Here is a 13523-nt window from a genome sequence, read left to right on the forward strand (position 1 = left end):
TCACTGTCCCTTGCCTCTGCCATTCATGAGTGGCCTTTTAAAACCTTTAAGTGAAAGACCCAAGATTCTGGTAAGTGTGGAACCTCAGCCATCGATTTGGAATGGTTCAGAAGGCTGATGACAAGGCCAAGGGTTAAAGATTATGGCTGTGGTGGCCAGTTTCTCACCAAGGGATTTGCATTGTGGAACTTACAAAGATCATCAGGTAATAAGAAACTTCAGAAGGCCTTGAAAGCTGCATATTTTTTCTTAATGAAGGTTTTAGTTCTAGCAATATTTTTATTTACCTAGAATAGGCTTTATTAAATGAATACAGTATTTTTGAATTGGGTTGAATTTTAAATTCTAGGCCAAATTAGTTATTGTATATTTTTATGAAATTATATTTATGTATCTTTGTTATGTTAAGACTTATGCTTCTTTAAATTTATTTTCCTTTGCAGGTAATTTTTTGCAGTTCCTCTTGCCGCAACATTGGTCTTTCCTCTAATCACAGTAAGGAGTGCAGTGTTTTACCTACTCTAGCAGCTCTTGATATGGGAAAAAATGCTGTTTTAGCTTACAGAATACTCATTCAAATTCCATTCTTGCAGTTGAAAAAATTAATTCCTTTGTACATGCAAGAAGCTGTTGAATTTCCTCCTAATATTTTGGGCTTTAATAATTTGGACAGACCCATTTATGATTCTGCTGACTATAGAACTATATACCATTTGGTGACAAACAAAGCTCAAAGATCAGTAAGTGACCTCTTTAAGAGATGTGCTATGGCTGTAATCCTTACCTGGTTATTAAAGGAAAGCCAGTCATATTTTGTTGACAGTTCAGGTGAACCATTTGAACCAAGTCTGGAGGATATTGAAATAGCTGGGTGTGTTCTCTTTACACATCTAATGAGCTTTCCATGTAATGCTCATTCCATCACAGAATTGCAGGTGAGTTTTTTCATGTTTTACACTACAGTTTTACTATTTTGAGAGACAATCTTCCACAGGTTTTTAAAATGGTCATTCATTCAAAGGATGGATGTTTGAAATTTAGGGAAAAACCCCAAGCACTGACAGCATAAGAGCCATTCAATATTTGAAAAATGCAAAGGCCATCTATTCAATACTGAGGAAAATTAACAGTCAGATATGAACATTTATTTTGTATGGCATAAATTTAACTACTGTATACACATTTGTTAAAAACATTACCAGTATTGTACCTACAAAGATATAAGTATGTTTGCAGTTACGTCTATAAGATATGGCCATTTTATCTTATCATAGTAACATGAGTGAAGTCTTTCTGTTTTAGTGATTCTTTACAGCTTTCTATTTGTATATATAGTTTTATTTATATTTTTACGGTATTTGATATTTCCTGATTTATTTTGAATATTAGTTTGTTCGTACACAGATATAAACCATTGTCCATTAATAGGGGTATGACTTCAGCAAAGCTGAAACAGCCTTTTAAACTTTTATTCAAGGTAATCATAGTTGCCCAACAAGTGGAGGAACCCTCCCTCTGACTTCAACCACAGTGCAGTAATGACGTAGTTCCCTGCACCCTTGTTTTTGGTTGATTGTTGCCTTTTCCCTTATTCTCTTTCCATAGTGCTTGTGTTGTTTGCACTTGAAGGTGACTGTGGGCAAATATGCGGCTTTATCCTGGTAAGCCCCGCCTAATAGCGGCCAGTTCAAGAGTAAGCCGGAAGTGAATCACCTACAACTCTTTGGTTTTTCCAAGGGGGCATGACTGTTCGAAGAAGAAGACTAAGAGGGATTTTTCTGCATTTGACTTAGCAACACCCAAGTTGGTGTCAAGGAAACTCATTAGCTTGTTCTTTCTATCTCAAGGTTTAAAGCCTGCTATGTCATTTGTGCTCCTCCAGGGCTTGGACTCCATATAATCTGCAAGGGGAAGGGAGACCTCCTTGTTTGTTTGAAGTGGTCAGTGGTATCTCCTTCCCTCAGCAAAGTTAATGTCCCCCTGAATCTTTCTTAAAGTAATCCCATTGCTGTGCTGACTGACGATGACTCTCGCAAGAACCTGGATCTTGGTAAGTTATGGTCTTCCCTAGGTATTGACGTACTCATCGTCTGAGAAACTTCTAGAGGTGTTAGCTGCTGCTAGGACCTAGAAGTCATCCCTTGCTGGATCCTCTTCGGTGTACCACCTGCAGAGGAGCGTCATAATGTGATACCCCATAACAAATACATGCCTGCCGCATAGGAGGAACCTTTTTCTTACCTACACTGGTGAAGCGTAATAAGCAGGAACCGTAGCGTACCCACTCATCTTTCCCCATCAGCTCACCTGTTTCTTAGCCTTTGGATGTGACACCTACTGCCCTGAAGAGAAGGAAGAAGTCACTGCTCTCTGTATGACTGTTCAGGCCAAAGGTAAGAACGAATTTGTGGTGGTTCTTACCAAATCCTCCCTTTGATGAGGAGGGATGATTCTCAGGAGGCTGATCACCCTTCTTCACTAGACTTTTGTCCTTTGCCAGTGGAAACTGGGAATCCTGAGACCGAGTCTTCTTTCATTAAGGCCCTCTCCTTCATCAGGGAGTTGAACAACATTTGAGAGGCTTCCACATAGACGAGCAGGGGCTGGATCATGGTTCAAGACCTGTCCTTGAGCTACCATGGTCAGTTCTTGCTCTGGAGAGGGTGAATTCTCAGATTGCTGGTCCAAAGAATTCCTTTCGCTCGAGCCACTCAAAGATCATGCCACCAGCCCACATTTGATAACGAAGGTTCCACATGCCAGAAGAATCTATTGCCTCTTCTGATTGATCCAGCATTAGAAGCACTGACAACAGGGATACCAGCAGAGAGACCCTTGTATGAGGGAACCTCATTCCTGGCCTCTGAGTCTGCTGCCATTGAAGCTGTTTTCATGGCGAGCTTTCAAGCAACATCCTGGATCGACATCTGATCTGGAGAAGTTATGTATTTTGCTTCATCTCAGAATTTGTCAAATCTTGAGATGAAGAATAAATGCACTGACTTCATCCTCTCAGGCATTAAGGAAGTGACTTTCTTGGTTCATTAGTCATCAAACTTGGGGGCAAGTTGGGTCCTCAAAAGGGATGCCTTTGCCTCTAGCTTCACCAGCCAAGTGGGACAGAAAGCAGCACTTTGTCTGTTGTCATTAGGAAACCACCAATACTGGAGTCTGTGGGTCTCATCTTGCAGAAGGATGTTGATGCCACCATCCAGAGATGGAGAAAGACGAGTCACGACTCTCTTTTCCATTGAGATATTGCATTCAAGGAGCCAAATCCATCTAAGTCAACCGCTCAGAGATCTTCTTCAATATAACCAATGAAGTTAACGCTCAAGAAACTGATGGTGGCAACCAGTTTAAGCCCCTTCCACCGCATAGAAAGACGGGGAAAATGACCCTCCCTTTTACCCCCAATTTGGCCATGCCAGGAAGGACAATGAAGGTAGAAAAGGGGGAAGGAAAGGCCGAGGTCAGCAAACCCATCCTTTTGCTGCCGTGAGTGGGAGGATGCAATGTGGCAGTGACAGAGTACAGAAAGTTGGGTGGGGGAGATCCTTCCTTTCAATTGGTTTCATCCTCCCCTCTCTCAATCTCCTGTGATATTACTGACCTACCCTCCAAAATCACTGAAAGCTCTACAGTTAGCTGATCCTGAAGGAGAAGTCAACTTGAGGATGGAGACCAGATATTGACCTCTCACATCTGATCAAGTTTGTTCAACAAACTTAATAAAAGACAGACAGCAAAGACATCAGCCATCAGGAAAGCAAACTTTGTTTTGTATGGATCTCAGAGATGCACATTTTCAAATACATGTATCAATCAATCAGCCCAACTAAAAGCACCTTTTTGTCCTTGAGGGAGTTGTGTACCACTTGAAAGCCTTGTTTTTTTTACTGTCTACCTCTTTCCAAGTGTTCAGTCTTGTCTCGTCCTGGGCTTGGATTTGTTTTCTGTGGTATTTGAACGTTTAGCTGATCCTATCGTCCTTGAGTAGGAGGTGGCTCCAGGATGGAGACAGACTTCTTTCCTTATGTCACGCTGGGGATCATAATCAATCAAAAGAAGTAAAGAATCACGCCTAAGATAAGGATGGAGTTTCTGGAATACTGATAGACATGGCAACCATTTTTAAATATTTAACTTAGCCGGTGAATATATAATAGCTGCAACTCTGCGGCTCGACAGAAAACACACTCAAAAACTCGCGAGCGATCGCTACGAAGGTTGCGGGTGTGCCCCCCAGCGCCACTATCGGCCAGATACCACTCTTGCATGTAAACAAACCCTTCAATTCTTCTCTGTCGACGTTGACGACAAGACGTATCAATACTCGCTGTAGAACCTGGAGTTTTCTCAACATATTTGGTGAAGTGCTTCATTTTGATTTGAGCTTTCGCAGTGCAGGTGTTTTATCTTCATCTTAAATCTTGAACTCGTTTTTGGATAGATTTAATTTTTGATGACAAGAGAGAGAGTATGGACTTTCTTTGACTTTTAAATGGCCGACCCTTCCCTTAGACGGAAGTGTGTTTTAGGCTTTTAGCAACTATATATTTTATATCTCAACCGCCTTTATTAGGCCTCTTCGATTAGCTTTCCATTTATAATAAACATCAAAATAAATTTTAATGATTTGTTTATATGCGACCTTTCCTGAGAGTAGGCGGTCCTAGCTTGGAAACCGAAGTTAAACAACGTTGAGCCCTTTTCAATCGTAAATAACTTTTACAGAGCTAATGATTTAAAACTTATTAAATGAAATATTTTTAGTAAATATTTTATGATAGTTTAGTTTATTTATGCTACGCAGTTTGCGCTCTATCGTTACGAGAGAGAGTATCACGGTTTCACTTTGCAGAAAGAGTAAATCGATTCTGACGTTTTGTTCTTTTTTCTTTCAAAGCTTAAATGTTTTAAAGACTATTTTAAAGGAACTTTTAATTGAAAAACCTTTCAGTTTTTTTCCTTTGGTCAAATAACCTGTTTATTGACGAAAGGTAAGTGGGCTCTTCTCTTCGGTGCGAAATCAAGAGAGAGAGAGAGAGAGAGATAGAGACGGAGAGAGAGAGAGGAGAGAGAACGTTCCGATCTTTATCTCGTCCCAAGCGAGTAACGTTGTTCTCGAGTTACTCTCGTCCCTAGTCTCTGTACGGGGAGAAAGGATAAAACGTTTTTAGTTTTTATTCTCGTCCCAAGGCACTGTACGGTGAGAGATTGAAAACGTAGTTTTGAATAAACTAGTGTTTAGTCTCTTCCCCAGCCACTGATTTTTTTTTTTTATCTTAAAATATGTTTACTGTTTTTTGCTGGTATTAATGTGCTTACATTATACGACTGATTTCGCAATTACAACCTTTTGATGAGGGTAGAATTGCGTGCTTCAGGTAGAAATCAGTTTTATTCATACCTAATGTGAATTGTTAAAAAATTCGATTTCAGTGAAATAAGTGCAAAACAGAAAATCGTAGTGATAAAGTGATATTGCGCAAAGTGTTATCAGTGTTGCGACCGAGGGTTCGTCTGTTCGTGCCTGTCGTTCGCCTAGTCCGGGACCTCTTGCAAGCTCCCAAGCCCAGGGGAGAAGTAATGTCGTACGACTTATGGGTTCGAGAGGCCTTGATCAGCGAACAGACGTTCCCTCTATGGTATCAGGTGTATCTTACCAAGATCACCCCTACCATAAGGCGAGAGAGACGATTTTCTCCTCGTCATCCGAAGGCTTTTCGCATAAGAAACCGTGGAACAAGGTTTCGAGGCCCTTTAAGCGAAAGTCAGTCCTTTCAGGACAGGTCCAGCGTCCTGGTTTTAACTATTAGGACAGCTCTGACCCTATGCAGTCATCGGAAGACTGCTCGCCGCCTAAACAAAAGCGTAACACAGACTCCGAGAGTCTTTTTGTAGGCAAGGTTTTGTAGTCACAGACGTTACCCTCGTCTCTTACCGCAACCATTCCCGTTGATCCTAAATGGGTTGTACGGCAAGACATGCAGAATAAGCTTGCCTCCCTTATGGAAGACTATTCTGCCGATAAGTCCGTTGAGCCTAGCCGTTTATCTCATCGAGATCCTGGCCTTCAGCCACCCTACGTTCCTTTGTGCGTCCTGTTGACGTTGGCGTAGCCAAGTCACGTCAGTCAGGTTGTTTAGAACCACACTTGATGCGGTCTCGTGTGGATTTTCAGCCACATTTGGACGTTAGGCCACTTGCTGATGCTCCTGTTGACGTTCAGGACGTTCGCCAACAATCGGAGTTGACTTGTTTTGACGCTGAGCGTCAACCTCCGCATTCTAGAGTTGTTTTGACTGCTCAGTCTAGGCGGTCAAAGCAGTCTCGAGTGGACGCTGTGCGTCCTCACGCACCTGTTGTTGTTGACAGTTCACAGACTGTCAAGCAGTTACATGACGTTGCGTCCTGGTCCGCTACTAATGCACCAGTGCGTGTGGACTCTGCTTGTAAAGCATTGCCACCATGGTAGGTCTCTCCCTTGCTTGAGACTCGGCTGTTGTCGGACAAGGTTCCTTCAGATGAGGAAGTTGCTGTTCCCCCTCCTACTGATATTCCCTTGAGGACTCTGTCAGACGGAGAGGAGCTTAAAGCTGCTTAGCCCTCTATGGACTTTAAATAAATCATGCTGATTTTTAAGGATCTTTGTCCGGATCTTTTTGTAACTGCTGCTCCTCGTTCGCCTAAACGTCAGAGCTTACACTAGGCCTAGCTACTTCGAAGCCGTTGTTTTATAAGCTAGTGCTCTCTCGCTCTTCTAAGAGAGCTTTACGTTTGCTAGGCGACTGGTTTATCACCAGGAGGAGTTTGGGGGAGACAGCCTTTGCTTTCCCTTCTTTTAAGCTGGCTTATAGAGCGAGAGTCTGATATGACACGAGAGAAGTTCTCGGCTTGGGAGTTCCTGCCTCTGCCCAGATAGACTTCTCAAACCTCATAGACTCTCCCTGGCGCCTGGCCATGAGACGCTCCAAGATTTTACAGGTCGACTTCAGAGCTATTTTCGAGCCTTTGAAGTTTTGCTGTACAATTATGTCATGCATAAACAAGGCTTTCAGGGATGGCTCCAATGATCTGACAGCCACGTTCTCTGCAGGAACAAGTCCCTCAGGGATGGCTCCAATGATTTGGCAGCCATGTTCACTGCAGGAGTACGTAAGAGGCAAGTGCGCTCAATGTGTTCATTGTCAAGACAAACTTCACGATGAAGTCTACCAGGCTGTCTTGACAGCATTTATGGAAGGCGACTGGATGGTCTCTCTCGACCTTCAGGAGGCATACTTCCACATTCCTATACACCCGGATTCCCAACCGTTTCTGAGGTTTGTTTACAGGAATGTGGGGTACCAGTTTCGAGCCCTGTGCTTTGGCCTCAGTCCTGCGCCTCTCGTGTTTACGAGGCTCATGAGGAATGTGGCAAAATCCCTCCATCTATCGGGGATCCGAGCCTCCCTGTACTTGGACGACTGGCTTCTCAGAGCATCGTCCAGTCTTCGCTGTCTGCAGGATCTACATTGGACGTTGAGTCTGGCCAGGGAGTTGGGACTTTTGGTCAACCTAAAAGTCCCAACTGATCCCATCCCAGATTATTCTATATTTGGGGATGGAGATTCGCAGTCAAGCCCTGCTCGAAGTCCAACTAATGCTGAAACGAAACGTTTATTCAGTCAGGAGTTGGAACAGTCTCGTAGGGACTCTCTCATCCCTGGAGCAGTTTGTCTCACTAGGGAGACTACACCTTCTGCCTCTCCGGTTCCATCTAGCCTCTCACTGGAACTAGGACAAGACATTAGAGACGGTATCATTCCCAGTCTCCGAACCAGTAAAGGCATGCCTGAAATGGTGGGACAGCAATATCAGTCTGAGAGAGGGACTATCCCTAGCAGTCAAGAACCCAAACCACGTGTTGTCCTCAGACGCGTCGGATTTGGGTTGGGGTGCGACCCTGGACAGTCGGGAATGCTCGGGTCTGTGGACCTCAAGTCAGAAGAGCATGCACATCAACGGCAAGGAGCTATTAGCAGTCCACTTGGCCTTGATGATATTAGAAAGCTTCTTCGAAACTAAGTGGTAGAGGTCAACTTAGACAACACCACAACTTTGGCGTACATCTCCAAGCAAGGAGGCACACACTCCTTCACGCTGCTCGAGATCGCAAGGGACCTTCTCTTATGGTCAAGAATTCGAGGCATCTCCCTGTTGACGAGATTCATCCAAGGGGACTTGAACGTCTTGGCAGACTGTCTCAGTCGGAGGGGTCAGGTGATACCCACGGAATGGACCCTCCACAATGACGTGGGCAAGAGTCTTTGGGCTACTTGGGGTCAACCCACCATAGACCTCTTTGCCTCCTCGTTGACCAAAAGGTTACCAATCTATTGCTCTCCAGTCCTAGATACAGAAGCAATCTACATAGACGCGTTTCTACTGGATTGGTCTTTTCTGGACTTATATGCATTCCCACCATTCAAGATAGTCAACAAGGTACTGCAGAAGTTCGCATCTCACGAAGGGACAAGGTTGACGTTGGTTGCTACCCTCTGGCCCGCGAGAGAGTGGTGCACCGAGGTACTTCAATGGCTGGTAGACTTTCCAAGAAGTCTTCCTCTAACGGTAGATCTGTTACGTCAGCCCCACGTAAACAATGTCCATCAAAGCCTCCCCGCTCTTCGTCTGACTTCCTTCAGACTATCGAAAGACTCTCAAGAGCTAGAGGCTTTTCGAAGGAGGCAGCCAGTGCGATTGCAAGAGCTAGGAGAGCTTCTACCATTAGAGTATACCAGTCGAAGTGGGAAGTCTTTCGAGACTGGTGCAAGTCAGCATCTGTGTCCTCGTCCAGTACCTCTGTAGCCCAAATCGCAGATTTTCTTTTACATCTGAGAAAGGTTCACTCCCTTTCAGCTCCCACGATTAAGGGCTACAGGAGCATGTTGGCTTCGGTCTTTCGACATAGAGGCTTAGATCTTTCCAACAATAAAGATCTCCAAGATCTCCTTAAGTCTTTCGAGACCTCTAAGGAATGTCGTTTGGCAACTCCTGGATGGAACTTAGACGTGGTCCTAAGGTTCCTCATGTCAGACAGGTTTGAGCCATTACATTCAGCCTCCCTGAAGGATCTCACCCTCAAGACACTTTTCCTAGTGTGCTTGGCTTCGGCTAAAAGGGTCAGTGAACTTCATGCCTTCAGTAAGAACATCGGCTTTTCTACAGAAAAAAGCCACTTGTTCACTTCAACTTGGTTTCCTGGCCAAAAATGAACTGCCTTCTCGTCCTTGGCCTAAATCTTTTGATATTCCTTGCTTATCAGAGATCGTAGGCAACGAACTGGAAAGAGTATTATGTCCTGTTAGAGCTCTTAAGTTCGATTTAGCTCGTACTAAGTCATTACGAGGTAAATCTGAGGCATTATGGTGCTCAGTTAAGAAACCTTCATTGCCTATGTCAAAGAATGCTTTGTCATATTTTATCAGATTTTTTTAATACGAGAAGCTCATTCTCACTTGAATGAGAAAGACCGATGTTTGCTTAAGGTTAAGACGCACGAAGTTAGAGATATAGCAACCTCCGTGGCCTTTAAGCAAAATAAATCTCTGCAAAGTATTATGGACGCGACTTTTTATTATTATTATTATTATTAAATGCTAAGCTACAACCCTAGTTGGAAAAGCAGGATGCTATAAGCCCAGGGGCCCCAACAGGGAAAATAGCTCAGTGAGGAAAGGAAACAAGGAAAAATAAAATAATTTTAAGAATAGTAACATTTAAATAAATATTTCCTATATAAACAATAAAAACTTCAACAAAACAAGAGAAAGAGAAACTAGATACAAGTGTGCCTGAGTGTACCCTCAAGCAAGAGAACTCTAACCCAAGACAGTGGAAGGCCATGGTACAGAGGCTATAGCACTACCCAAGACTAGAGAACAATGGTTTGATTTTGGAGTTTCCTTCTCCTAGAAGAGCTGCTTACCATAGCTAAAGAGTCTCTTCTACCCTTACCAAGAGGAAAGTAACCACTGAACAAATAGATTGCCATAGTTAACCCCTTGGGTGAAGAAGAATTGTTTAGTAATCTCAGTGTTGTCAGGTGTATGAGGACAGAGGAGAATCAGTAAAGAATAGGCCAGACTATTCGGTGTCTGTGTAGGCATAGGGAAAGAACCGTAACCAGAGAGAAGGATCCAATATGGTACTGTCTGGCCAGTCAAAGGACCCCCTAACTCTCTAGCGGTAGTATCTCAACGGGCGGCTGGTGCCCTGGCCAACTTGGAGAAGCAAGTCAGTGTTTGCGTCATTTTACTTAAAAGATGTCCAGACTCTTTACGAGGACTGCTACACACTGGGTCCATTCGTTGCAGCGAGTGCAGTAGTGGGTGAGGGTTCTACCACTACATTACCCTAATTCCAATATCCTTTTTAATCTGTCTCTTGAAATGTTTTTAATATTGTTTTTTTGGGTTGTACGGAAGGCTAAGAAGCCTTTCGCATCCTGATTGATTTGGCGGGTGGTCAAAGTCATTTCTTGAGAGCGCCCAGATTAAGGGTTTGATGAGGTCCTGTTGTATGGGTTGCAGCCCTTAATACTTCAGCTCCTGGGAGTCTTTCAGCATCCTAAGAGGATCGCTGGGCTTCGTGAGGAAGACAGACTTATAAGGCAGAGTAATCGTCTAAGTCAACTTCCTTACCAGGTACCTATATATTTTGGTTTTGTTATATTGATAACTGTCAAAAACTCTTAGCTTATACGCTGTAAACTTAATTAACTCTGGTCTCTACCCACCGCCTTGGGTGTGAATCAGCTATTATATATTCACCGGCTAAGTTAAATATTTAAAAATGATATTTTAATTATAAAATAAATTTTTGAATATACTTACCCGGTGAATATATAAATTAAAGGCCCTCCCTTCCTCCCCAATAGAGACGCAGCGGGACGAGAAGAATTGAAGGGTTTGTTTACATGCAAGAGTGGTATCTGGCCGATAGTGGCGCTGGGGGGCACACCCGCAACCTTCATAGCGATCGCTCGCGAGTTTTTGAGTGTGTTTTCTGTCGAGCCGCAGAGTTGCAGCTATTATATATTCACCGGGTAAGTATATTCAAAAATTTATTTTATAATTAAAATATCATTTTTTATCGTTTAACAACGTAAGGCTTGTTGGTAGCATCATCTGAGCCATCTTTCATCATTGGAGAAACTCTTGTTTCATGGTCACCTTCACTAGAAAATTGTCACAGTAGTGTCTGAAGCATTACTGGTCAGTAGCCACCGATCCCCCACCTTCAGATTTCAGTGGAATAAGATATGAGAGACAATCTGATGTGGTGGTTGAATGACAAAAACCTCACCAAAGGACTTTCACTCAACTTCTCACCTCTGGAGTTGCTGTTGTTCAAAGGAGGGATCAGACTGCCTCGGGATCGTGGTCTGAAGAAGTAAAGTTCCTGCATGGCAACCTGTTGGAGAAGCGAGTAGGGCTTCTAAGGGTACGAACTTTCCAACATAGCACTGTTAAGTGACAACATTAGTGGTTTGCATCATCAAGCAAGGAGAAACTGTTTCACAGTCCCTCTGCTAGTTGGTTAATCAGGTTTACAATCGGGCATTCAACAACGAAGCAAGCTGTCAGCATGATTCATTCCAGGAAAGAGGGATGTACTAGTGGACACACTCAGCCGCTATGGGCAAGTGGTAGGTTCCTACTACTGTGCGTGACAGAAAGACTTCTTGCCCTTTGGAGTCTCCATCAATTGACTTATTTATCACCTGGCTAAATAAGAAGTTTGTTTCCAGTGTTTTGCCCAATGATCCTTGATCCATCAGCAGCAATGGAGAACACCTTCCAACATCCCAAGGACAACAGCAATGCATACGCCTTTCCACTCTTTTGTATATGTTGAGTAATCAAGAGACTGTTGACAACCTTGAATGTCAGGATGAACTTGGTGGCACCCAATTGGCCACACGAACGAGTGGTTTCGAGGTCGGTTGATGCTCCACATTAAGGTACTAGGAGAACTACCCCATTGGCCCAACTTACTCTGTCAGCCTCATTTGCAGAGGTATCACAACTCTGTGGCATCCCTATCACTTAGTAAGTAGCGACTATTCAGCATCTCCTTCGAGCAAAAGGCTTTTTGCATGGCACTAAACAAGAGTTATTTGGATATCTGTGAAGGTCCTCTGTACCTGCCTACCTTGGAAATTTAGTCATCTGCAATTAGCGCTGTAGACATAGTACATCTCCAGTGGGAGCCTCTTTGCAATTGATATCTGATTTCTTCGTCTACCTTCATCGAGAGGAGCTCCTTTGAGTTTCAGCAATGAAAGCCTATTGCTCATCCTATCTCCTACCACCAAGATCCAACTGGTAATTGGGATGACCAGCTTCTATTTCAGCACAGCATAAGGCGAACCCAGCATGTCAGACTGGAGCATCAGAGGCTGTTTCTCAGCCATGGTGGGGTGAAGTATGATATATCTAAAAACACAGTTTCATTCTGGCTGCATGAGGCCATCAGACATGCATACTCCATTTCCAGAGACACTGTAGACATGTAATTTAGAGTGTGAGCTCTCAAAGTCTGAGATATATCAGTTCCACCCCGGCCTTCAGGAAGAATTTGTCTATGACACAAGTGCTGAAGACAGGAGTCTTGGAATGCCCTTGGACATTTGATAGCTGCTCAACAGGTTGTGTAGCAACCCAAACTCCTTCACGGGATTAGGAGCATTTCGTCTAATGCAGTGGTCTTGCCATAAGTTTAGGATGAAAAGTAGGAATATATGGCAGTTTTCCTTTTTTCTTCCTCTCTCTTGAGGTACAGCAATCATGCTGTTATGAGGTGGACCTGTTGCTATTAGAAGGTTATCAACTCGACTGTATAAATTTTCTTTACAATTATCTTAATATTGAAACACCTTCCCCATCCTCCCATATGAGAGGGAGTACAGTATGTACAGAAAAATGCTCATACAATCAGACACATCCTAAAGAATATAGATTCTTCCTTGACTGTCTATCGGTTTGTGGTAGGGACCTAGCCTAACACCTGGGACATCTTCATGCTCAGGTTATAGGGACTTCCACCCTTCCTAAAGAGGAGTTTCTTATTATAGGACGATGGTTTTCCATTGGTGAAGGAATAAATCACTAATGGTTAAAAGTGATTTGTATTATTCCTAACAATACAAACCAACAGTCCTTCATGTTACACTTCTCATCTCAACTACCTCGCAATTCTTCTGCTAAATGTCAATGTGAGAGTTGTTCCACCCACCACCAGACAAGCAACTATATTTACCTCGTTAAAAATTCATACGGTCATTCCAGCTTCACTTGAAGGATTCGGGAATGTATATTTAGTTGAGAAAAATACAAATTATCACAATTTGTTATTCTATGCATTTCTCTATATGTAGATATTGAATACTCATTTGACATTTAGTAAATAAATATTTATATGTAGATAATAATTACTCACTTGACATTTTTTTTGCTAATAACTATGTGCAT

General features: G+C 43.1%; 1 protein-coding gene across 1 annotated transcript in view; it reads left to right on the forward strand.

The window, feature by feature from the left end:
• The window catches only part of LOC137647117 (SET and MYND domain-containing protein 4-like), a 33165-nt gene that overhangs the window by 17744 nt on the left and 1898 nt on the right, over positions 1-13523 (forward strand). Inside the window, exon 4 of the mRNA XM_068380357.1 lies at positions 444-935. Within this exon, the coding sequence (XP_068236458.1) occupies positions 444-935 (492 nt within the window). The remainder of the gene's footprint in view (positions 1-443; positions 936-13523) is intronic.

This window comes from Palaemon carinicauda, chromosome 9 (genome assembly GCF_036898095.1).
Source record: "Palaemon carinicauda isolate YSFRI2023 chromosome 9, ASM3689809v2, whole genome shotgun sequence".
In the NCBI taxonomy this organism is placed as follows: domain Eukaryota; kingdom Metazoa; phylum Arthropoda; class Malacostraca; order Decapoda; family Palaemonidae; genus Palaemon; species Palaemon carinicauda.